This window comes from Typha angustifolia, chromosome 13 (genome assembly GCF_048772165.1).
Source record: "Typha angustifolia cultivar Huaian chromosome 13, ASM4877216v1, whole genome shotgun sequence".
Taxonomy (NCBI): Eukaryota; Viridiplantae; Streptophyta; class Magnoliopsida; order Poales; family Typhaceae; genus Typha; species Typha angustifolia.
In genome coordinates, this window is record NC_133251.1 from 12,570,118 (window position 1) to 12,596,695 (window position 26,578).

The 26,578-nt window shown below is 34.3% G+C and overlaps 2 protein-coding genes across 6 annotated transcripts; both read right to left on the reverse strand.

Annotated features, from left to right (window-relative positions):
* Positions 1-871: 871 nt before the first annotated feature.
* On the reverse strand, positions 872-4,219 carry LOC140772988 (alpha-humulene synthase-like). 3 transcript variants are annotated; one of them, XM_073115274.1, is made up of 7 exons: positions 4,029-4,219; positions 3,553-3,811; positions 2,922-3,294; positions 2,513-2,728; positions 1,995-2,130; positions 1,603-1,878; positions 872-1,296 (listed from the first exon to the last, which is right to left on the reverse strand). In XM_073115274.1, exons 1-7 carry the CDS (start codon positions 4,146-4,148, stop codon positions 1,006-1,008), a joined length of 1,671 nt encoding a protein of 556 aa, XP_072971375.1. In that variant the 5' UTR covers positions 4,149-4,219; the 3' UTR covers positions 872-1,005. The 3 variants fall into 3 exon arrangements, with proteins under 3 accessions (XP_072971375.1, XP_072971377.1, XP_072971374.1); XM_073115276.1 differs by having other exon boundaries at positions 1,603-1,851; positions 4,017-4,219; XM_073115273.1 differs by having other exon boundaries at positions 4,017-4,219.
* Positions 4,220-16,620: 12,401 nt separating this feature from the next.
* LOC140773026 (alpha-humulene synthase-like) lies at positions 16,621-19,968 on the reverse strand. 3 transcript variants are annotated; one of them, XM_073115346.1, is made up of 7 exons: positions 19,766-19,968; positions 19,302-19,560; positions 18,671-19,043; positions 18,262-18,477; positions 17,744-17,879; positions 17,352-17,627; positions 16,621-17,045 (listed from the first exon to the last, which is right to left on the reverse strand). In XM_073115346.1, the coding sequence occupies exons 1-7, from the start codon at positions 19,895-19,897 to the stop codon at positions 16,755-16,757; spliced, it is 1,683 nt and encodes a 560-aa protein (XP_072971447.1). In that variant the 5' UTR covers positions 19,898-19,968; the 3' UTR covers positions 16,621-16,754. The 3 variants fall into 3 exon arrangements, with proteins under 3 accessions (XP_072971447.1, XP_072971448.1, XP_072971449.1); XM_073115347.1 differs by having other exon boundaries at positions 19,778-19,967; XM_073115348.1 differs by having other exon boundaries at positions 17,352-17,600; positions 19,766-19,967.
* Positions 19,969-26,578: the final 6,610 nt, after the last annotated feature.

Below are 26,578 nucleotides of genomic sequence, written 5' to 3' on the forward strand. Positions count from 1 at the left end.
ATAAATATCTCTTCAAAGATTCTAAGCGGATTCTCTTAAAAATAAGATAAATATCTCTTAGAGATAAAGCAAATCTAAGTCAAATCATGTCTCACATTACTCTAGAAATTGCAAATTACATGGGTGCATTTGAAAGCGGCCCTATTTTATTTAAACACACTGATTTGAAGTGTGAACATACTGTGAACAACCAAATATAAACCTCTATCTCCGCTATATGTGTGAACATCTGCAGGATATGTTCGAATAGCCAAAATAAGCTCTCTCTATATGTGAATGCGATACGAATGGCTATAGAGTGCGTTTGAACGGGCTTAGAGTACTTTCAAACACCTTGTTCAAACGGCAGACTAAATAGTTAAATGCAAAGTACTTGTTCCAGTGCCTTTAAGTAAAATTTTATACTTCTTCAACCATCATGACACCGTTTAGACATTTCAATAATGACTTTAAAATCATTTCGAATACTTTAATTTTAAAATTAATCTTTTACTTTAATATTCTTCATCAAATATCCCATTCCTTATGCATATACTCATACATAAAATCTAACATATTACATGAATATAAATTATGTTTTATAATATAATTTGTTAATTACATAAATACAACTAAAACTAACAAAATCTAATATATGTTTACCAGCTTCATTACAAACTTGAAGTTATCTACTATTTTAAAATATTCCACCAAAATATGGTGAATCTAATGACTAACAAATATGCACATTTATAATCTAAAAATAATATATATATATATCTATATATAATTTTAAAATAATATATTTATATAATATAAATATCATATTAATAATTATAGCTCATATGTATTAATAAGAGAAAACATATTAAGCATCACACAGCTTGCTCTCTAAAAATCTAAACGTAATATATTATTGTAATTAATATGACTCACTCTCATTTAGCCACACACCTTGATATATAATAAATTTCTTCAATTGGAGTATAAATAGTAGTCGTGATGGACTCCATTAATTTAAGGAACTCAAGCAGGGATGCGTCGGAGGAACAACAAGGCAATGATGTCTTTGAGCTTAGTAGAATTCGTGTATGCATCAACGTACTTGTATATGGCTTCTATCATCCGGCTAAAATTGGCTGGTCGTTCAAGAATTGGCATAGGAACTGTTGTTGGCTTGAGGAATGCTTGATTTGTAGTCTTCCATGCGTCTTCCACCAAAGTTTGGAGTTTCTTCGTTGCTACCTCCACTGTTGAGTTGTATTCCTTCATATAGCTGTCCATTGAAGTCACAAAATGTCCTCTCTTACGTTCAAGCTGCAAAAATTCATAAATTTGTTCATAGTGGTCTTTAGTAATTAATACTGAGAATATAGGATGACATGTATAGGTTTTCTAAGAGCTAGCATGCATGATTAATTTTGTGTTTAGTTATCCTTATGATCCATTTTCTCTATATATATATCCGCGCTTTACTTTATTTTTGGCTTTTGTTTGCAATATTCAAATTAAAGTATAATGATTGTATGCCTTATTCACATTCCTTTTTAAAATGTTATCGGAGGTCACGCGGATAAGAATTGAGAATTTTAGAGCTAACTCAAAATGCAAAAGAGTAAATACCTCAGCTGAGACGACATCATCCAAGCATCGAGAAATCATAGTCGAAGCTTTCACAATATCAGGAAATGTAGCAACCCACTCGAACACCTCCTTTGTTGCTACATCGCCCATCCCGAGAAAAGAAGCACAAGCCAGCATTCGATAGCATGTGGTAACCAGTGAAACGTTTAAATGCTCTTCAAAGGTTGGGACAAAGTCAATGGCATACCATTCAACTTCTTGGAGATAACATTTTGCTACTTTCTTTAACTGCAAAGAAGCAAAATATATGTAGTACTAGTGTATTAATTCTTCAGGATGTACAAGGTAATTAAGAACCATAAGTGTACGTATTAAGATGATTTACGATCCCAAAATTTTAAGGTAAGGTAAGAAGGATAGCTATAGTATACTTCTTCTATCAGGTAAGATACACGATATTTCTCCTCGGGTGCTAGTTCATCCTCAAATTCTTTGTAGGTGTTGACAAGTTTGAGAAAGTAATGCTTCAAATACTCAGGTAGCTGCTCAGCAGCCTCTGTATCCCACCTATACACAGTTACCACTTTTTAGCAGAATCATGTACTATAAATATATTAATCATTCATTTTCAGATGAGGAAAAGAAAGAATATTTGTACGTAATTGTGAAGCATATATAGCTTGAGAAGTTCTTGGAGTCATTCACATAATTGACTTGGAAAATTATTAGACTTTAGCTTATAAATAGAACATAATTTTTCTCCAGATAATAGCTCCTGAAGGTGGAATTGATAAAGACGATCAGTACGTACTTCTATATGATGAATGCATATGTATTTTATACATGTTCATATATTGTCTCAACTAACTAATTAGTAGGTAAATATAACAATAGCATCAATTGAATGATGAGGAGTCGCATGCAGTCAATTAAGATTATTAATATAGACCTCTGTATGGCATCAGTAAGCTGTCGACAGTCCTCCAAAGTTGCATAGACGTCGTAAGTATCATCCAGGATAGATAGGAGGCCAATCACTTTCGTAGTCATCAAACGAGAGCGAGAATAGTGGGGCTCAAAAAGTACTCCTACGATCCAAAAATAACACTCCACTATGCGATCCCGAGCGTATCCTAACTTTAGAAGATCTGATTCCTTCCACCATCTGCAATTTGAATTACAATGTTAGATGAAACTTATACCAATTTCATAGAGAGGAATAGGATGCAATATATAGCATTCAGATAGTATTCAAGTTGGCATTACGCAGTCCTACTGCGACAAAATATCAGGAACACAGCCGTACTGCTTTAGTGTAATTTATTGGACATACTACTGAGAGAAGTTGAGCGACTTACAGAGTTATAATCTTCAACTCCTCACAATGAATAGATTGTACCAGATTGAAATCCAGCTTTGCAAGCTCTAGGACTGAGTTGTTACATGCATCCTCCGCTTCGTATTCGGAAATGTAACGTCTTGCCTCTAGCCTCTTCATCGTCCTAAACAACGGCGTTTCAAGAAAGCGTGACACTTGCGGCGCTAGAGGATGCTCCAAACTTTTCTGCATAGATTTCAGATGGTTCTTAGTGAACAAAATGGCCTCCTCGAGTATGTCCTCTCCATGAATGCCAAGGTAAGCTGCGTTATATAAGCTCAATAAGCCCCTCGGATCATCAGCTAAGGTTGCTTTGAAACTGCCGTTGCCGTCTTTGAACTTGCTAAATTCATCTGCAAAATCACTTATGTTTCTCCATAACTTGCTTTATATTAACAAGAAGTCTGACTAATTAAACTAATTCAAAAGGAAATGCGAATTTGTTGCTGCTCGTCATAATTCAAGGCTAAAGTAAAATGTAAAGTTAATGTACATATATATAATAAAGTAAACTGTAAATTTAAGGTATATATATATATATATAGAGAGAGAGAGAGAGAGAGAGAGAGAGAGAGAGAGAGAGAGAGAGAGAGATATAGAGAGAGAGTTACCAGCAGGGACACGATAGCCTTGTTGTCTGAGCAACCTAAACCGAAGAGAAACAGCATCGAGCTCGGAGCTTTCGAATTTGGCATCATAGGCATGGCTTAATGCCTCGTCAATCTCCTTTTCAAAGTGATAAGCTATGCCGAGATGTTGGATCGCATCAATCAAACGAAGCTTTTCAACCAAATCAGTAGCAGATACTAGTTCTCCCCTTACTTCTTCCTTCAGTTCTTCAATCCTTTGCCTTATCCATGAATCCGACTTCTGTAACATGAAAGCAATTTATTTCAAATTAAGGCGATCAGGCAATCTTCGGCCTTTTAATTAGCAGTTGAGATACAAAGAGATGTCAGAAAGGAAGTTTAATTTAATTTATGCATGCGTGCGTGCCTGTGGAGCAATCTCCTGCCTTTTGATTAGCAGTTGGTTTACAAAGAGATGCAGAAAGGAAGTTTAATTTAATTTATACATGCGTGCATGCCTGTTGAGAAAGAGAGGTTGGCTTGTAAGTTGCAAAAAAGTCACCCCAAAGCGTGGGATGATAGCCTGCAGACTTGCGACCAACTTTTGCAGGATAAATGGCCAGAGGAGTACTCTCCATCTTTCAAAATGATCTTCAGATGTTGCTCTCTATTAACAAATGAAACAACTTCTTGGAGAAATGCTCTGGAGAGCCTTGTGCCCTCCTGCACATATTTATAAGGTTGATAAATAACTAGTGATCAGATTTTCTCTGATGAGACTACAGTGAAATGGTTCAAAGTTTAAATTTTAGCGGCCCTGATCAAATTAGAACATTATTAAATTTTCATGATTAGATTTTTGCCGGTAAGATTATACTCACATGATTAAAAGAGCTTATGTGTAAGTACTTTTGAGTTTGAATTTCAGCAACACTGCCCGATTTAATTAGGAAATTATGAAATTTCAACTTCTGTAAATATTCCATTAATCAGTTTTCAATTATTTCGGTCCCACAATAGCGCAGTTTTGTCATAAAAAATAATGTCAGTTTGAAATATGGAAAACATGCACGAAATGACCCAGATGATGTCGAAATTGTCGATTCATTAGCTACTTGACGGTCTTGTCCATTTGTGGTTCGTGATAAGTCTTAACCCGAGATAAAGTTGTTGTGTTCTCGCGCACGAGTAAAATGAACCTAATGAAGCCGTGAGCAACTAACTAACTTTGAAAAAGACGTGCTCGCCCAATTGCATGTATAATTTTAATCTCAAATAATTATTGTGAAAACAAAATTGCTAGTTTGGTGGCTTGGCTCAGTGATGCAGTAACTTGAAAAATAACTCGACAGCGCGACAGTTTGGAACAATATCTCAGCAGTATTTAATTCAGAGTAATAATTCAGCGACGTACATGATTTAAATTCTAGACTGTACAATTTAGTAAATTGGCTAAAATTTGGTGAAATCTAAGATTGTGTTTACTTGTAAAATAAGAGTAGAGTAGGCATAATTATTTTAATTTTTAATACTTGGAGAAGAGAGCTAATACTAGTTTAAGTTATTGTAATATTTAATTCAATACTAGTATAATGAGTAATAATTACATTTAATAAGACATAAAATTAATATTAAAGTGTTGAAAAATAATATAATTTTATTGAGAATTGGTGATGTTCTGAACTAAATGGCGAAAATACCTTTAGATTTATGTCAAACTAGTAGTAGTAAATAGTATTTTATTCTACTGCGGACTTAATAAATTTCATAAAATCGCATTATATTGTATATAACGTATACTTCTCGTATTTCCTTTTTTCCTCACATTGTTAGTAGGAAACAATATTTTTAAATTTCCTTGCATTTATTGTGACAAACTTTCCCACACTAACACTAATTCCCTACATGAGATGTATTTATGTACATATTATACTTTACCTCACCCCTCTCGATAAAAAAGAAATTACAATTACGTATTGAACAACCCTACTTCTCCGCACTCATAATTTCTCAGCATCACCCCTAACACCACACGACGAGTTCTAGACATCAGCTGCGTTAACGATAGATAAGATAATTACAGTCAAGAATCTTAAATATATGCAAATCACAAAGAAAACAAACCACTCGATAAGATTTACGTAGTTCGACAATATACCTATGTCTACGAGCAATGCAAATCTTTAATCCCCTTAATATAATAAATATTTTTCTTTAAAAAGTTTTTTAATTAGATTGCCCTAAACCCATCTAAATGTTATTTATAAGACTGACTTAAATTTAGAGTGTGTTCGAATGCACTTTTGCAAGTTCCCACGGATGTAAAAGTTTCTTAGACACCATTGGAATGCATTTCAAATTGCTCGTAGAATTGAGAAAAAAAATAATTACACCATGGAAAACACTAATTGAAATGCCGGGCGATGTCGGCAGGAGTAAAGTAATAAGTTACTTTGTATATTATTCTGTGTCACTCTTCACTGTTGCTCTAGTCTTTTATCTCTTTAGAAGAATCTAATCGATGTCAATTACACACATGAAATTATGTCACCACCAACCACTTAATCATAAGGGCTTCGTACGTAGAGCTTACTCAGCATGACATAACGCTCCGGTCCATTTTTTTGGGCCGGAGTAAGCTCCAGTACGGGACTCTGTAGTCTATTGGTAGGTGATTAAGTGTTAATAAGAAATAGATTCTAGGTGCTGTGGTGCACAAGTAATAAAGTTGATGGAATATCTCTCCAATAATTAATCAGGACGTACGCAGAATGAACTCTAAACTCAAAAATTGGGATGGGTGTTAATCAAAAATAGGTAAGATGCTGTGGTGCACAGTGCACGACTAAAATGCTGACGTTTTACTATGTTAGCTATAGTAGAGCAGGTCGGGCATGAGCCTAACTCTGCTCTCATTAATTGTTGATTTCTTGTGTCGGTGAGTTGAGCCAGCTAACTTAACTTACTACACAGGGTGGACTATTTTATAGTTGAATGCTTAAATTTTTATTTTTGTGTTGAATAAGATTTGAGTTAAAAATAGACTATTTTATTTGTCTAATGGGTCATCTATATAGTGTAAATTAAAAATAGATTATTTTATTTGTGTTGTGCTAAATATGTTATTATGTTTTATTATTGGTGTCATTTTATCGTATCGTAATTTATGTCATATTAATGAGTTGTTTTAACACGGCACGGCATTTAAACAAGTTACACGAATTGTATCGTGTCATCTGTTGTCTGTGTTTATTAAATGTAACTCATTTAATAATCGGATCGTACTCGTGTCAGGATGAATATGATACTTAACACGATTCGTTACGTTTCGTCCTCTAGAAGTTTCGGCATTAAAAAGTTTTGTTGAAAATATAATCTATTATAGACAGATTGCCTAACCGCTTGGACTTTTACATCACATAGTTATCTACCAAATGGTTTCTTAGATCAGAGCTAAACCAAAATTAGTGCTCAACTTATGTCTAAATGAGGTCTCATTAGCTTAGCTTGCAATCCTGATTGAGGTCTTAGCACAACCTAGATCCCAAAATCCCACTATTTTCCACCAAGTTTTCACTTAGCATTTTTCCCAATCTATACCTTTTTTAAATATCTTATTTACTTATATATCTCTCTATTATCGCTATCTGTCTTATATGTATCTCTCAAAATACTTATATAACTTTTGCCCATATGCCTTTTCAAACTCTTATATATATATTTTATTTATCTATTTCGAATAACCTTCAAAGTTAATCTACAATTGAAAGTCAATATATTTAACAATAAAAATACAGATGTATCTTGATGAAAAGGTAAAAGTATCTATTCAAAGGTTCATATTTTGATTTGTAACCGAAAGAGTATTAATACAAGAATCATGAATTTTGAATGATATACATGTAAATACTTGGTATAGACAACTAAGGGAATCTCGAAGGAAATAGAGGCGCAAGAAATCCCAAAAATAAAATGTTATTTTGACGTCACCATTGTAAATTTTAAAATATTGTAATTGCTTCTAAATTCATTAGAATATTAGAATCACGGTTAAAAATATTTTGACTTTCAAAATACCATCAGAGTAATATTCCTAAAAACTATGGCTATTAAAATTAATGAACATACATATATAAGTAGTGACTAAAATAGTTTCTAGAAATTTAGAGTGTAAACTAATTATTAATAATTATTTCTTATAAATTTTTTTTTATCTCATAATATCATATAATATTAGATAGTTTTGAATGATTTTAAATAATTTATATAAGGATAATGCTATCATTTTAAGAATAATCCAAAAATTTTACAAAGATTTATTCGTTGACAATTATGATATATTGAAAAATGTAGCAGCAATTATCATATTATTAGAATTTTCAGTGGCAATTACGTGAAAACCTCAAAAATAAATAGTGATGTTAATCAATTCTTTTTTATGTGGTAAAAATTCCAAATTATTCCACTTGTCTTGCCCACTATGATAATCAATTCTTTTTTATGTGTGATGTTAGAAAGGGTGGGTAGCACAGTTTCCAGGTGCAATATAAGTACTAAGTATCCATTAAGGTAGTGCTTAGTGGAATTAGGAAGCAACTATAGAAGTTTATGTAGTATTTAAAAGGACCATAAACAGATAACTTTAGCCATGGTGTTTAGCGAAACTCATTTTCTACTTATCAATCTCAACCTAGATAGTAGAAAACCTGGACAGTATCTCAATTTGTTTTCATGATTAATTTGAAGTTATCTGCTTTTAGTTGGATTTTGTTGCTATTCTATTAAGGATACTGCATTTTGTGCTATATATGATCGTTTCTCTTTGTCGTTACTTGTTACTTAAATTTTACAAGTTAGTTGTTTTATACAATGTTTATAATGAAAAATCTAGAACAAATCTTAATATAAACTATATGATCTCTTACGTGAAGACTTAATAGTAAATAATGAATGATAAACATAAGCGATACAAATATACGATATTTATGTAGAAAAAGTCTAAACTATAGTAAAAATCACATACCATTTTCACTAGGATCAAATCAACTACTAATAAGAAATAAGTACAAGAACTGATTACAAATTACCTGTTGAATCCCGCAGGTATATCTGAAGATTTTTTGTTTGCTAGATCTTACGATGAATTGCTTCGCATGGTTGATTGTACTAATCACTTTGACTCTTGAGATCTTTTTGTTGGTTATCATGGTTGACAGAAGTAAAGTATGAAATTATGTAGTTTCTAATCTATAAATTATATCTCATCTTATGCCATGTATCTTTTGTCGATCATTTCCATGGGAGAACTTTTCCTTAATATTGGTTATGGCATCACTTAAAAACTTTGATAAAATGATCCAATCAGAACAGGTTTTGATCTTCTTCCATCAAAAGAGTAAAAGAGCTTTTCACCACAAAGTTACCTCGACATCTAAGTGAAAGCTTCAAATAAATTGAAATATTTTGAGGTAACGCCAATCCTCTAGAAGATGGTAGCAAAGTTTAGAACAAAGCTAAATCAGATAACAGAGGGACTTGCTACATAAAATTAATAAGGCCAGAGGAAGTCCTCTTGATGTGGAAGTTGCAGTTAAGGGTGACAAACTAATTTTTATATTTTGATTGTTGTGGGCTTCAATAATTAGAAATCTAGAAAGCCTAAGCTTTATGCTTCTATTAGTCTCCCTATTTGCTATTTACGGATGCCAGTTGGGACATCATTGACTCGGTATAATCTCTACTGGCTTCATTGATGAACACAACAAGTGTTTATATCATAAATTTGTTCAGATATTATTATTTGTTGCTTTTGTAGTTAGTATCTTCCCTAGATTCTTTATGTTTATCTTTGCTGTTAAACGTTTTATAAAGTTGTTGATCTTTCTTCCATCAGCTTGGGGTGTTTGAAATGTCAGAGTCTGGCCTACAAGCTGTTTCAAATCTTAGTGACATATTCTTGAGTGAAAATAACAGTGATTCTGAGATATTAGCTGGACTTGCAGTTGCTGTGGTTGTGGATGGGTCTCGGACTTTTCTTATTGAAGTTCATGTAATTGTTGCTTGGATTTTTGGAAAATGTAATCTAGTGCACTTAGTTTTCATTTTGAATTATTTTCTTGTCAAATTGCTCTGGATACAACAATTCATAAATGATTAGCATTATGTGTTAGAAGCCACATTATAAAATTTCTAGGTGAAGTTCAGTACTTATTACCTTTTAGTTGCCGTGAGTAATCTATATTGTAAATTTAGACTTATTATAAAATTTAGTAGTATTGGAGAAGCTAATAAAATATATTATACATTTGGACTTAATTACTAATGCAAGTGAAGTTGTAAAATCCAGTGAATGCTCAAATACATAAATCTAAATCTGGTGAATACTTAACGATTAACGCATGTGAAGTTTTTCTCTCTATCTTATATTTTAGTTATTTACATTTGTTTTTGTTCTTTTTGACAGGGTCATGATTTTTGGATAATAAAATAGAGGGCTTAATAATACTGTTTACTTATTTCAAACTATTTATAATTTATAATGGACTTTAAATTTTAAATTTTAAATTTTGTTCTAATTGTCATGAGATTGTTACATTTGAGAGTTAGGAACTAAAACTTGTTGTATAGATTTGTTCTAAATTTTATTCCATACGATTTATTATATAGATTTGGGCTTAAGAGTTAGAGTTTTGTTCTGAACTCTAAACTTTGTTGTATGGACTTTTGTTACGATAAATTATTAGAATTGTAATTTTGATGTTATATGAGTTGAGTTGAAACTTTGTTATAAACTTTAAACTTTGGACTTTTGTTATGATAAATTATTAGAACTATAATTTTGATGTTGTATGAGTTAAGGTGGAACTTGTTCTAATAATCTAAACTCTAAACTTTGTTAGTTTGTTGTATGAAATTTTGCTAGGATGAATTATTAAAATTATAATTTTGATGTTAGTATGAATTGAGTCAAAAATATGCTATTTTATTTTTATGATAAATTAATAAATATTAAATTTATATAGGATTTATTAAATGGGTTGGACGTGTCGCGTTAACCCGACCCGTTTATTAAATCGATTAGGCGTGTCTAGGGGGAGCAATCGGGTCGTGTTAAGTGGATTCGGGTCGTGTCAGATTCGAATCAGGTTAGATTCACCTTAATACAAACATGACCCGATTATTAAACGAGTTATGTTTCATAGACACGAACACGACCCATCTATTAACCAAGTAACACAACATGACCCGCATAACCTGTTTATTAAACGAGTTGTGTTAACACGACCTGTTAACACAACAAGATAACTCGTTTATTAAATGGGTCATGTTAACACAACCATTTAATATAACAAGATAACCCATTTGTTAAACATGTCATGTTAACACTACCAGTTATCATGATACGATAACTCGTTTAATACTACACATTAACCAGTTTAACACAACACTAATAAATTTTACTGTATATAAAAATTAATATTTATAAATTTACCAAATATAGATAGTCTATTATATAAACAAAATAATCACTTTTTAACTCAAAACTTATACTAACACAAAAATAGCAATTCTAAGCATTCAACCATAAATTCAATTCAAACTAAATTCATACACCAATTCAACCACCATCAACCAACATTAAGTAAATAAGTCTAAATATTAATTTTAGTTTTAAGTTTCAACTTTCAAATCTAATAATCCTGTGGCAATCACAATAAATCTAACATAATTTTAAATTCACAATTCAATCACCAACATCTAACATCCGATATTAAGTTGATAATATATTACAAATTGTAAATAATTTGAAATAAATAATAACATTGAGCCCTCTGTTTTATTATCCAAGATCATGGCCCTGCCAAAAAAAATAAAATAAAAGAGAGTATAAATAACTAAGAAGATTAAATTATAATGGTACTAGCAAATTGAGATAATTAAGGTATTTCCTGTTAATGCTCCCATCGAAGTGCAGAGCCTTCAAATGTCTTCTAAGACCTGAAATAGAAGAGGCCAAACTAAAAATTCAATAATCCATAAATCTGACAAATAACTTATCAAATTAATTCACCAAAAACAAGTCAGTGGAAGCCTTTTCCCTTTCCCAGGACACAAAGTTGAGGAAGACAAGTGGCGAAGCTAAGAAATACAGAGACCTAAAGAAATCCAACAATTAAACTCCAATATAGGCAATAATAGGATCGACGAGTTCACATATAGCCCTCATAATTATCCTCTGAACTTCTCAATATGAAAATTCTACTTAGATCACTTGTACTTTTAAGTTCTAACATGCCATGTATATGTATGAAAGATGTTACTGGCTTATATAGTTATATCTGAAACTTCTATGGGTAAGAAGCATATATTTAATGGTAGTTTTATACCTTCATCCTTGTTTGCCTTTCTCCTCATTTGAGTCTTACGGGGTTCTACTCATTTTATACTATCCATTCTATGGCATACTAAGGCTCATGTTTCTATTGCAATAGGCCATAATCATGTAATTTTATTGTCTTTCATTGGGACCATGTACTGAAATTGTATATTCCAGCTTGTACAGTACAGAACTTGAGGGAAGAATTAATGTAATGCCATCTTCAGTACTCCTTTTATTCCTGTAGTAGCTTCTTAAATTTTAGACTCAAGGATAAACAACCAACTAACTCCATAATAAGGAAATTCTAATGCCAATTAAAATCTATGACAAGTATTCAGTTTGATGAGTCTATTTTCATAGGACAGCTGATTATTTGGAGAAAAACATGACCAACAAACAAGAAACATATCCCACCTTCCATATATCTAGAAGACCATCAAAGCAAAATAAACAAAGGCAAACCATGAAGAGCAAGGGGCATAAGTGCATTAGAGGGTGAGACTAACCATAGAGGTGGTTGAAGAAGAGATTGGATGCACCGGTAGAGTGGACAACTTCAAGAAGAGTGGAGATAGTGCTGCTATTGCTACTGCTTCCACCACCACCACCACCACCAGGAGGAGGAGGAGGAGGAGGCATATCTTTAATTCTCTCACTTTAACTTCTTTTTTCCAATCAGATGGGGAAAGGTTAAAGATCAGGTCATGGAATTTTGCATAAAGTTAAAGAGGAAGGGGGCGAGATGTAGCAACTAGCGATTGGGTGACTTATTTCTTGGAGTTTCTTCCCCTTTGCCTTTTCTTGGTGGGGGACAGACAGTAGGACTCTACATTGCAGTAGCTGCGGGAACGGACGACGATGTCGAAGACGTCGCCGAGGAGCGGGGGAGGGAGAGGTTGATGTCGTCGTCGCTCTAGGCGCGGTTGAAGTGGTACCCCAAAGATGAGGACGGAGGCATCGCACCAATCAGAGAGCAGTCGTGGAAGAAGAGGTGGAGGGCGCCGGCGCCGGTGGTGGGGCTGGGGATCTTCTTCGTAGTGACTGCGTCGGACACGATTTGCTCGGTGGAGGCGATTGTGGGAGAAGGAGTTGGCTTTCTAAGAAAGGCGGGCTGGCGGGTTGACTTGACCCGATCTGATCCGTATAGTCAAGCGATTATTACTCGGGTTAGACGAGTTGACCCGTTTACTACCCGAACCTAATTATATCAAACCCAAACCCGATTAAGAGCCGGGTAATCGAGTCGGGTCAAGTTTTGCCACTCCTAGGCGCATCGTGTTAACGTGTCATGTTAATCCGACCTGTTCATTAAATCGTATTACCCGTTTAATAATCGGGTCGTGTTAATGTTTACCAAATTCAACCTGTTTATTAATCAGGTCGTGTTTGGGTCAGGATGAAGTTGACCCAAATCCGACCAGACTCGCTTAACCCGACCCAAACCAGCCCAACCGGACCCTCTTTCCCTATGAAGTATACTTAAATAAAGAAAGACATAAAAAGAACACCCGTCACTATCGCATTATTGTAGGACCCCACATATGTCTCCCTTTTATTGTTATATGTAGGGGTGAAAACGGATCGGATACGGAATGGATAGTGCTCAACCTATATCCGGATCCATATTTTTAGTCGGATACGGATTCGGATACGGATATTGGACGGATAGTAAAATTTAAAACCATATCCTAACTAAACGGATACCGATAATTTTCGGATAAAGAATCGGATCTTAAATGGATATTAATTGAATTTAAAATAATTATAATATTTTATTTAGATATAATTAACACAAAATTATTTAGAGTTTTACAACAAATAATTTTTTTGTATGTCAAATATATAAAATTAGAGAAATTAATCTCTATAAATAATATATAAAGTATTATTAGTAACAATATTAATATTTACTATTTAAATAAGCAAACTAAAAACTGTAAATCATTTAAAAAAATATACGGGTAAACGGATATCTGATATCCGTATCCGAATCGGAAAAATATATCCGACCCGTATCCGAAGTTTTTTCAAAAATTCTATCCGTATCCGAATCGGATAGAAATTTTTTATCTGAATCCGATCCAAGTCGGGTCGGGTCGGAGTTAATCCGACCCGTTTTCAGCCCTAGTTATATGACATGCCGATTAATATTTTCGCAATCTTGATAAATTAAGAGCTAAAATTTTTAGAAATAATTTAAACAAAAATAAGAAATCTAAAACACCATCGACCTCAATGAACCTCAAAATGTCCATACAATCAACTAATAATAAAACCCATAAATGGGGCTATAGCTCATATAATTCAATTTACATAAAGAAAAAGAAAATTAAATTTGTTAGGCTTTTAGGTATGACAATTGTGTACAAAATATTCTAAGTGTTTTTATACATGTACATGAGCATTTATACGAATTTTAAACGTATTTGAATTAAAGAATTTCAAGATTAAAAGAGAAAAATTTCTGCATTCGCATTACGTTCGAACGTGGCGTTTGAACGCTCTCAGGAGTTCGCATATATAGATAACGCGTTCAGGCTGTTCGAACGCGTGCACAGGCGTTCCCATATACAGAGAACGTATTCAGACCATTCGAATGCGTGCACAGGCGTTCGCATATACAGAAAATGCGTTCAAGCCATTCGAACGCGTGTACATGCATTCGCAAATACATAGAACATTTTTTTGTCATTCGAATGCAGTCAAGGGCCGTTTGAATGCACCCTACATACGTTCACAACACGTTCACACATATAGAGGAGTGTATTTACACGTTAGAACTCAACTAGTGAAAATCAAGTCATCGCGTTCAAATGCACTTGGGCCCGTTCAAATGCACCTGAGAACAAGTCAACCTGTTCAGATGCACTTGGACCGTATTCAAACGCATCTGCATAATATGCAAATTCTGGACTTATTGATATGACCTGGATTTGGCTCTATCTTGGTTCAATATATAAGCATTGTGGTGCCCTAACTCTAAGTGGGTTGGTGAATGCAATTGAAAGAGAGTTCTTGAGGCTATATCGTTTCTTCTATCAATAAGGTCTATCATTTTTATATTGCATCAAACTTTCGTCTGAAGAGTCATCTAGACGAACGATCAATTTTGAGGGCTACTGAGATTGGAGATCAATTGGGAAGCGGTGAATCGTGGGTTCTAGCGAGAGAGACTGAGAGAAACAAAGTCGTGGGAATCGACGGGTTGTTTGGTGAGTTAGTCTTGTAACTGCTACAATCTTAGTGATTGATTTTGATCCGAGTTTGAATCTATGGTTTTTTTCCTATTTAGATTTTTCCACGTAAAAGTTTTGGTTTTTTCCTATTTAGGGTTTAGATTCCTACGTGTATCTAAGTTTTTTCAGAATTAAATTTAAAAAAACTAAAATTTATATGAATACTTAGGTATACTCTTATACCAATTGAAAAACATAAGAAATGTCGTAGAAGATGAAATCTATCATACTCCATCAATAATAATAATATGAGTAAAATGACGTATGAAAAATATGATTGAAAACACAAAATTTTTACGTAGAAAAACTCTAAACCGAATAAAAAACAACGGATCCATATTCGGATCAAAATTAATCACTAAACTTATAGCAGTTAACAAGAAGCTTACATATCACCTCGAAGTTGATCATTCTGTCTCAGTAACCTCAAAACGTAGTGTTTCTAGATCAAATATAGATGTGTTAAGATGGAAATGATTTAGCATGTTTCGTCTAAGGCAAAAAAGTGTTCTCCAATCTAATACTTGACGGCCATCCTCTTAGGGTTATATTAAAATCATTTATATACTTCTTAAGGATAAGATAAATATCTCATAAATAAAATAAATATCATCATAGATAAGATAAATATCTCTTCAAAGATTCTAAGCGGATTCTCTTAAAAATAAGATAAATATCTCTTAGAGATAAAGCAAATCTAAGTCAAATCATGTCTCACATTACTCTAGAAATTGCAAATTACATGGGTGCATTTGAAAGCGGCCCTATTTTATTTAAACACACTGATTTGAAGTGTGAACATACTGTGAACAACCAAATATAAACCTCTATCTCCGCTATATGTGTGAACATCTGCAGGATATGTTCGAATAGCCAAAATAAGCTCTCTCTATATGTGAATGCGATACGAATGGCTATAGAGTGCGTTTGAACGGGCTTAGAGTACTTTCAAACACCTTGTTCAAACGGCAGACTAAATAGTTAAATGCAAAGTACTTGTTCCAGTGCCTTTAAGTAAAATTTTATACTTCTTCAACCATCATGACACCGTTTAGACATTTCAATAATGACTTTAAAATCATTTCGAATACTTTAATTTTAAAATTAATCTTTTACTTTAATATTCTTCATCAAATATCCCATTCCTTATGCATATACTCATACATAAAATCTAACATATTACATGAATATAAATTATGTTTTATAATATAATTTGTTAATTACATAAATACAACTAAAACTAACAAAATCTAATATATGTTTACCAGCTTCATTACAAACTTGAAGTTATCTACTATTTTAAAATATTCCACCAAAATATGGTGAATCTAATGACTAACAAATATGCACATTTATAATCTAAAAATAATATATATATATATCTATATATAATTTTAAAATAATATATTTATATAATATAAATATCATATTAATAATTATAGCTCATATGTATTAATAAGAGAAAACATATTAAGCATCACACAGCTTGCTCTCTAAAAATCTAAACGTAATATATTATTGTAATTAATATGACTCACTCTCATTTAGCCACACACCTTGATATATAATAAATTTCTTCAATTGGAGTATAAATAGTAGTCGTGATGGACTCCATTAATTTAAGGAACTCAAGCAGGGATGCGTCGGAGGAACAACAAGGCAATGATGTCTTTGAGCTTAGTAGAATTCGTGTATGCATCAACGTACTTGTATATGGCTTCTATCATCCGGCTAAAATTGGCTGGTCGTTCAAGAATTGGCATAGGAACTGTTGTTGGCTTGAGGAATGCTTGATTTGTAGTCTTCCATGCGTCTTCCACCAAAGTTTGGAGTTTCTTCGTTGCTACCTCCACTGTTGAGTTGTATTCCTTCATATAGCTGTCCATTGAAGTCACAAAATGTCCTCTCTTACGTTCAAGCTGCAAAAATTCATAAATTTGTTCATAGTGGTCTTTAGTAATTAATACTGAGAATATAGGATGACATGTATAGGTTTTCTAAGAGCTAGCATGCATGATTAATTTTGTGTTTAGTTATCCTTATGATCCATTTTCTCTATATATATATCCGCGCTTTACTTTATTTTTGGCTTTTGTTTGCAATATTCAAATTAAAGTATAATGATTGTATGCCTTATTCACATTCCTTTTTAAAATGTTATCGGAGGTCACGCGGATAAGAATTGAGAATTTTAGAGCTAACTCAAAATGCAAAAGAGTAAATACCTCAGCTGAGACGACATCATCCAAGCATCGAGAAATCATAGTCGAAGCTTTCACAATATCAGGAAATGTAGCAACCCACTCGAACACCTCCTTTGTTGCTACATCGCCCATCCCGAGAAAAGAAGCACAAGCCAGCATTCGATAGCATGTGGTAACCAGTGAAACGTTTAAATGCTCTTCAAAGGTTGGGACAAAGTCAATGGCATACCATTCAACTTCTTGGAGATAACATTTTGCTACTTTCTTTAACTGCAAAGAAGCAAAATATATGTAGTACTAGTGTATTAATTCTTCAGGATGTACAAGGTAATTAAGAACCATAAGTGTACGTATTAAGATGATTTACGATCCCAAAATTTTAAGGTAAGGTAAGAAGGATAGCTATAGTATACTTCTTCTATCAGGTAAGATACACGATATTTCTCCTCGGGTGCTAGTTCATCCTCAAATTCTTTGTAGGTGTTGACAAGTTTGAGAAAGTAATGCTTCAAATACTCAGGTAGCTGCTCAGCAGCCTCTGTATCCCACCTATACACAGTTACCACTTTTTAGCAGAATCATGTACTATAAATATATTAATCATTCATTTTCAGATGAGGAAAAGAAAGAATATTTGTACGTAATTGTGAAGCATATATAGCTTGAGAAGTTCTTGGAGTCATTCACATAATTGACTTGGAAAATTATTAGACTTTAGCTTATAAATAGAACATAATTTTTCTCCAGATAATAGCTCCTGAAGGTGGAATTGATAAAGACGATCAGTACGTACTTCTATATGATGAATGCATATGTATTTTATACATGTTCATATATTGTCTCAACTAACTAATTAGTAGGTAAATATAACAATAGCATCAATTGAATGATGAGGAGTCGCATGCAGTCAATTAAGATTATTAATATAGACCTCTGTATGGCATCAGTAAGCTGTCGACAGTCCTCCAAAGTTGCATAGACGTCGTAAGTATCATCCAGGATAGATAGGAGGCCAATCACTTTCGTAGTCATCAAACGAGAGCGAGAATAGTGGGGCTCAAAAAGTACTCCTACGATCCAAAAATAACACTCCACTATGCGATCCCGAGCGTATCCTAACTTTAGAAGATCTGATTCCTTCCACCATCTGCAATTTGAATTACAATGTTAGATGAAACTTATACCAATTTCATAGAGAGGAATAGGATGCAATATATAGCATTCAGATAGTATTCAAGTTGGCATTACGCAGTCCTACTGCGACAAAATATCAGGAACACAGCCGTACTGCTTTAGTGTAATTTATTGGACATACTACTGAGAGAAGTTGAGCGACTTACAGAGTTATAATCTTCAACTCCTCACAATGAATAGATTGTACCAGATTGAAATCCAGCTTTGCAAGCTCTAGGACTGAGTTGTTACATGCATCCTCCGCTTCGTATTCGGAAATGTAACGTCTTGCCTCTAGCCTCTTCATCGTCCTAAACAACGGCGTTTCAAGAAAGCGTGACACTTGCGGCGCTAGAGGATGCTCCAAACTTTTCTGCATAGATTTCAGATGGTTCTTAGTGAACAAAATGGCCTCCTCGAGTATGTCCTCTCCATGAATGCCAAGGTAAGCTGCGTTATATAAGCTCAATAAGCCCCTCGGATCATCAGCTAAGGTTGCTTTGAAACTGCCGTTGCCGTCTTTGAACTTGCTAAATTCATCTGCAAAATCACTTATGTTTCTCCATAACTTGCTTTATATTAACAAGAAGTCTGACTAATTAAACTAATTCAAAAGGAAATGCGAATTTGTTGCTGCTCGTCATAATTCAAGGCTAAAGTAAAATGTAAAGTTAATGTACATATATATAATAAAGTAAACTGTAAATTTAAGGTATATATATATATATATATAGAGAGAGAGAGAGAGAGAGAGAGAGAGAGAGAGAGAGAGAGAGAGAGATATAGAGAGAGAGTTACCAGCAGGGACACGATAGCCTTGTTGTCTGAGCAACCTAAACCGAAGAGAAACAGCATCGAGCTCGGAGCTTTCGAATTTGGCATCATAGGCATGGCTTAATGCCTCGTCAATCTCCTTTTCAAAGTGATAAGCTATGCCGAGATGTTGGATCGCATCAATCAAACGAAGCTTTTCAACCAAATCAGTAGCAGATACTAGTTCTCCCCTTACTTCTTCCTTCAGTTCTTCAATCCTTTGCCTTATCCATGAATCCGACTTCTGTAACATGAAAGCAATTTATTTCAAATTAAGGCGATCAGGCAATCTTCGGCCTTTTAATTAGCAGTTGAGATACAAAGAGATGTCAGAAAGGAAGTTTAATTTAATTTATGCATGCGTGCGTGCCTGTGGAGCAATCTCCTGCCTTTTGATTAGCAGTTGGTTTACAAAGAGATGCAGAAAGGAAGTTTAATTTAATTTATACATGCGTGCATGCCTGTTGAGAAAGAGAGGTTGGCTTGTAAGTTGCAAAAAAGTCACCCCAAAGCGTGGGATGATAGCCTGCAGACTTGCGACCAACTTTTGCAGGATAAATGGCCAGAGGAGTACTCTCCATCTTTCAAAATGATCTTCAGATGTTGCTCTCTATTAACAAATGAAACAACTTCTTGGAGAAATGCTCTGGAGAGCCTTGTGCCCTCCTGCACATATTTATAAGGTTGATAAATAACTAGTGATCAGATTTTCTCTGATGAGACTACAGTGAAATGGTTCAAAGTTTAAATTTTAGCGGCCCTGATCAAATTAGAACATTATTAAATTTTCATGATTAGATTTTTGCCGGTAAGATTATACTCACATGATTAAAAGAGCTTATGTGTAAGTACTTTTGAGTTTGAATTTCAGCAACACTGCCCGATTTAATTAGGAAATTATGAAATTTCAACTTCTGTAAATATTCCATTAATCAGTTTTCAATTATTTCGGTCCCACAATAGCGCAGTTTTGTCATAAAAAATAATGTCAGTTTGAAATATGGAAAACATGCACGAAATGACCCAGATGATGTCGAAATTGTCGATTCATTAGCTACTTGACGGTCTTGTCCATTTGTGGTTCGTGATAAGTCTTAACCCGAGATAAAGTTGTTGTGTTCTCGCGCACGAGTAAAATGAACCTAATGAAGCCGTGAGCAACTAACTAACTTTGAAAAAGACGTGCTCGCCCAATTGCATGTATAATTTTAATCTCAAATAATTATTGTGAAAACAAAATTGCTAGTTTGGTGGCTTGGCTCAGTGATGCAGTAACTTGAAAAATAACTCGACAGCGCGACAGTTTGGAACAATATCTCAGCAGTATTTAATTCAGAGTAATAATTCAGCGACGTACATGATTTAAATTCTAGACTGTACAATTTAGTAAATTGGCTAAAATTTGGTGAAATCTAAGATTGTGTTTACTTGTAAAATAAGAGTAGAGTAGGCATAATTATTTTAATTTTTAATACTTGGAGAAGAGAGCTAATACTAGTTTAAGTTATTGTAATATTTAATTCAATACTAGTATAATGAGTAATAATTACATTTAATAAGACATAAAATTAATATTAAAGTGTTGAAAAATAATATAATTTTATTGAGAATTGGTGATGTTCTGAACTAAATGGCGAAAATACCTTTAGATTTATGTCAAACTAGTAGTAGTAAATAGTATTTTATTCTACTGCGGACTTAATAAATTTCATAAAATCGCATTATATTGTATATAACGTATACTTCTCGTATTTCCTTTTTTCCTCACATTGTTAGTAGGAAACAATATTTTTAAATTTCCTTGCATTTATTGTGACAAACTTTCCCACACTAACACTAATTCCCTACATGAGATGTATTTATGTACATATTATACTTTACCTCACCCCTCTCGATAAAAAAGAAATTACAATTACGTATTGAACAACCCTACTTCTCCGCACTCATAATTTCTCAGCATCACCCCTAACACCACACGACGAGTTCTAGACATCAGCTGCGTTAACGATAGATAAGATAATTACAGTCAAGAATCTTAAATATATGCAAATCACAAAGAAAACAAACCACTCGATAAGATTTACGTAGTTCGACAATATACCTATGTCTACGAGCAATGCAAATCTTTAATCCCCTTAATATAATAAATATTTTTCTTTAAAAAGTTTTTTAATTAGATTGCCCTAAACCCATCTAAATGTTATTTATAAGACTGACTTAAATTTAGAGTGTGTTCGAATGCACTTTTGCAAGTTCCCACGGATGTAAAAGTTTCTTAGACACCATTGGAATGCATTTCAAATTGCTCGTAGAATTGAGAAAAAAAATAATTACACCATGGAAAACACTAATTGAAATGCCGGGCGATGTCGGCAGGAGTAAAGTAATAAGTTACTTTGTATATTATTCTGTGTCACTCTTCACTGTTGCTCTAGTCTTTTATCTCTTTAGAAGAATCTAATCGATGTCAATTACACACATGAAATTATGTCACCACCAACCACTTAATCATAAGGGCTTCGTACGTAGAGCTTACTCAGCATGACATAACGCTCCGGTCCATTTTTTTGGGCCGGAGTAAGCTCCAGTACGGGACTCTGTAGTCTATTGGTAGGTGATTAAGTGTTAATAAGAAATAGATTCTAGGTGCTGTGGTGCACAAGTAATAAAGTTGATGGAATATCTCTCCAATAATTAATCAGGACGTACGCAGAATGAACTCTAAACTCAAAAATTGGGATGGGTGTTAATCAAAAATAGGTAAGATGCTGTGGTGCACCGTCCACGACTAAAATGCTGACGTTTTACTATGTTAGCTATAGTAGAGCAGGTCGGGCATGAGCCTAACTCTGCTCTCATTAATTGTTGATTTCTTGTGTCGGTGAGTTGAGCCAGCTAACTTAACTTACTACACAGGGTGGACTATTTTATAGTTGAATGCTTAAATTTTTATTTTTGTGTTGAATAAGATTTGAGTTAAAAATAGACTATTTTATTTGTCTAATGGGTCATCTATATAGTGTAAATTAAAAATAGATTATTTTATTTGTGTTGTGCTAAATATGTTATTATGTTTTATTATTGGTGTCATTTTATCGTATCGTAATTTATGTCATATTAATGAGTTGTTTTAACACGGCACGGCATTTAAACAAGTTACACGAATTGTATCGTGTCATCTGTTGTCTGTGTTTATTAAATGTAACTCATTTAATAATCGGATCGTACTCGTGTCAGGATGAATATGATACTTAACACGATTCGTTACGTTTCGTCCTCTAGAAGTTTCGGCATTAAAAAGTTTTGTTGAAAATATAATCTATTATAGACAGATTGCCTAACCGCTTGGACTTTTACATCACATAGTTATCTACCAAATGGTTTCTTAGATCAGAGCTAAACCAAAATTAGTGCTCAACTTATGTCTAAATGAGGTCTCATTAGCTTAGCTTGCAATCCTGATTGAGGTCTTAGCACAACCTAGATCCCAAAATCCCACTATTTTCCACCAAGTTTTCACTTAGCATTTTTCCCAATCTATACCTTTTTTAAATATCTTATTTACTTATATATCTCTCTATTATCGCTATCTGTCTTATATGTATCTCTCAAAATACTTATATAACTTTTGCCCATATGCCTTTTCAAACTCTTATATATATATTTTATTTATCTATTTCGAATAACCTTCAAAGTTAATCTACAATTGAAAGTCAATATATTTAACAATAAAAATACAGATGTATCTTGATGAAAAGGTAAAAGTATCTATTCAAAGGTTCATATTTTGATTTGTAACCGAAAGAGTATTAATACAAGAATCATGAATTTTGAATGATATACATGTAAATACTTGGTATAGACAACTAAGGGAATCTCGAAGGAAATAGAGGCGCAAGAAATCCCAAAAATAAAATGTTATTTTGACGTCACCATTGTAAATTTTAAAATATTGTAATTGCTTCTAAATTCATTAGAATATTAGAATCACGGTTAAAAATATTTTGACTTTCAAAATACCATCAGAGTAATATTCCTAAAAACTATGGCTATTAAAATTAATGAACATACATATATAAGTAGTGACTAAAATAGTTTCTAGAAATTTAAAGTGTAAACTAATTATTAATAATTATTTCTTATAAAAAATATTTTTTTATCTCATAATATCATATAATATTAGATATTTTTGAATGATTTTAAATAATTTATATAAGGATAATGCTATCATTTTAAGAATAATCCAAAAATTTTACAAAGATTTATTCGTTGACAATTATGATATATTGAAAAATGTAGCAGCAATTATCATATTATTAGAATTTTCAGTGGCAATTACGTGAAAACCTCAAAAATAAATAGTGATGTTAATCAATTCTTTTTTATGTGGTAAAAATTCCAAATTATTCCACTTGTCTTGCCCACTATGATAATCAATTCTTTTTTATGTGTGATGTTAGAAAGGGTGGGTAGCACAGTTTCCAGGTGCAATATAAGTACTAAGTATCCATTAAGGTAGTGCTTAGTGGAATTAGGAAGCAACTATAGAAGTTTATGTAGTATTTAAAAGGACCATAAACAGATAACTTTAGCCATGGTGTTTAGCTAAACTCATTTTCTACTTATCAATCTCAACCTAGATAGTAGAAAACTTGGACAGTATCTCAATTTGTTTTCATGATTAATTTGAAGTTATCTGCTTTTAGTTGGATTTTGTTGCTATTCTATTAAGGATACTGCATTTTGTGCTATATATGATCATTTCTCTTTGTCGTTACTTGTTACTTAAATTTTACAAGTTAGTTGTTTTATACAATGTTTATAATGTAAACTATATGATCTCTTACGTGAAGACTTAATTGTAAATAATGAACGATAAACAATAAGCAATACAAAGATATGATATTTATGTAGAAAAAGTCAAACTAAGTAAAAATTATAGACCATTTTCACTAGGATCAAATTAACTACTAACAAGAAACAAATACAAGAACTGTTTATAAATTACCTACTGAATCCCGCAGTTATATCTAAAGATTTCTTGTTTGCTAGATCTCATGATGAATTGCTTCGCGTGGTTGATTGTACCGATCACTTTGACCCTTGGGATCTTTTTGTTGGTTATCATGGTTGACAGAAGTAAAGTATGAACTTATATAGTTCCTAAACTATAAATTATATATCATCTTATGCCCTGTATCTTTTGTCGATCATTTCAATAGGAGAACTTTTCCTTAATATTGGTTATGACATCACTTAAAAACTTTGATAAAATGATCCCAAACAGAATAGGTTTTGATCTTCTTCCATCAAAGAGTAAAAGAGCTTTTCACCACAAAGTTACCTTGACATCTAAGTGAAAGCTTCAAATAAACTGAAATAATTGGAGGTAACGCCAATCCTCTAGAAGATGGTAGCAAAGTTTAGAACAAAGCAAAATCAGATAACAGAGGGACTTGCTACATAAAATTAATAAGGCCAGTTGGCAAACTTCTCAACCTCTTTTGTTGTTTAGGCTCATGCAACCTTGCAGTTGAACGAATCAACGATTGAGATGGGCCCAGATAACCTGAGAAGAAGTCAAGGTCTAGAGTTGAGATCGAAACAATTGATTAACCTACAAGATGATGTAGGTGCAAACCTCCATGTCGCACAGGGACTTGCTCATCATATATGGAGACGGAACCTCCGACTGAACAACCTTGAGTGTGTCAGATTCAATAGAGGCCACAGTGGTGGTCTAGATGATAGTGCGAGGGAGAGCATACCCCATAAAGATGCCATTGATATGCTATAGAAGATGTTGCCATAGAGGACTATCTCAATGGACGAGGCCCATGTGATCTAATCCCGCTCAATGACAAGTAGAAACTCGATTAATGATACGCTCTCACAACTGAATGGAACATAAGATGCCATTAGAAGGGACGACAATCTATCAAACACCTTGAGAGTGATTCAAGATTTTCCCCTTTAGTCCACTCAAGCCTTCGAACAACTGATGAGCAGAACTTTTGAACAGTGCAGCAAAAAAAGAGAGTTGTGAATACAGTGAAATTTCGTCAAACATATGGTGGGTAGTTGCTGGCGGGCACAGTGCTGTTGCTGTCAGAATTAAAGAGATGAGACTGTGGTGACATGATCAAGAACAACAACCTGCAAAGGACTACTACACTGCTGCTGCTGAATGAAAAGAGAGTGGAGACCGGTGGCTATGCTGCTACTGCTAAAAACAGTGGCAGCTGCGACTGCTGTTGCAGAAGCTATGGATTTGCTATGGATTTGCTGTGGCAGTTGCTGCTGCACTTGTAGGGAACTAGAGCCGAGGAAGAGGAAGACAACAGGATGACCAAGCTCAAGGAGGCTGAAACACACACAGCTGTTGCAACTACTGCGTTTGCAACAGAGGTGGAGGTGGAGGCTAGGGCTGTCAGGCTTGACGAGCAGCTCGGGCTCGGCTCGGGTGAAGCTCGAGTTCGGCTCAGATCGAGCCGAGCCGAACTCGAGCCATTATAATAGGCTCGAAATTAATATCGAGCCGAGCCTGAGCTGGAGCCGGCTCGCTCAGGCTCGGCTCGATAGGCTCGATAGCCTGAGTCCCTATGACTAAGGACACGTGGCATAAGGAAATATTGCCACGTGTCCCTCACTAACTCATTCTCACCCGTAACTACCCCAACATTCATCATCCTCACCTACCCCACCCTCATTAATTACTTCACCTTTCCCATCACATCACCTTCCCCATCATCAATTCCCCCACCCTCACCTTCACTCTCACCCTCATCCACCCGATCACCTTCACTCTTCCCTCCCCGTCGATCTCCATCGGCAACGACGGCAAGCCACCACCATGGCGCCACACCTTCCTCTCCGTCGGCCTCCTCCTCCTCCTCCTCCTCCGTCGTCGGCCTCCTCCATCCGTCTCCGACTCCTTCGGCAAGCCGCTGTCCATGTCGCCATCGCCCACGTCGCCACCGCCCACATTGCAACCGCCCACGTCGCCACCGCTTCTCTAATCGAGCTCGAGCTTTGCTCGGGCTCGGTTAGGCTCAGCTCGAGCTCGGCTCGGGTTGAGCTGAGCCGAGCCTGAGCAACATTGTGAGGCTCGAAACTAATTTCGAGCCGAGCCTGAGCCTGAGCCTGAGCCGGATCGCTCAGGCTCGGCTCATTTACACCCCTAGTGGAGGCTGCGGCTATTGCAGCAGTGGCTGCTGTAGTGGCAGCAAGCTCGAGGAGTGAGGGGGCAGCTCTCGAGCTTG

Coding starts and splice junctions, on each gene's coding strand:
- LOC140773026 (XM_073115346.1), bottom strand. CDS start 19,897: ATGGAGAGTACTCCTCTGGCCATTTATCCTGCAAAAGTTGGTCGCAAG. Junction 19,044..19,301: donor AGGCTATCGTGTCCCTGCTG/GTAACTCTCTCT, acceptor GTGATTTTGCAG/ATGAATTTAGCAAGTTCAAA. Junction 17,628..17,743: donor TATCTTACCTGATAGAAGAA/GTATACTATAGC, acceptor TTAATACACTAG/TACTACATATATTTTGCTTC.
- LOC140772988 (XM_073115273.1), bottom strand. CDS start 4,148: ATGGAGAGTACTCCTCTGGCCATTTATCCTGCAAAAGTTGGTCGCAAG. Junction 3,295..3,552: donor AGGCTATCGTGTCCCTGCTG/GTAACTCTCTCT, acceptor GTGATTTTGCAG/ATGAATTTAGCAAGTTCAAA. Junction 2,131..2,512: donor CTTACTGATGCCATACAGAG/GTCTATATTAAT, acceptor AACTGTGTATAG/GTGGGATACAGAGGCTGCTG.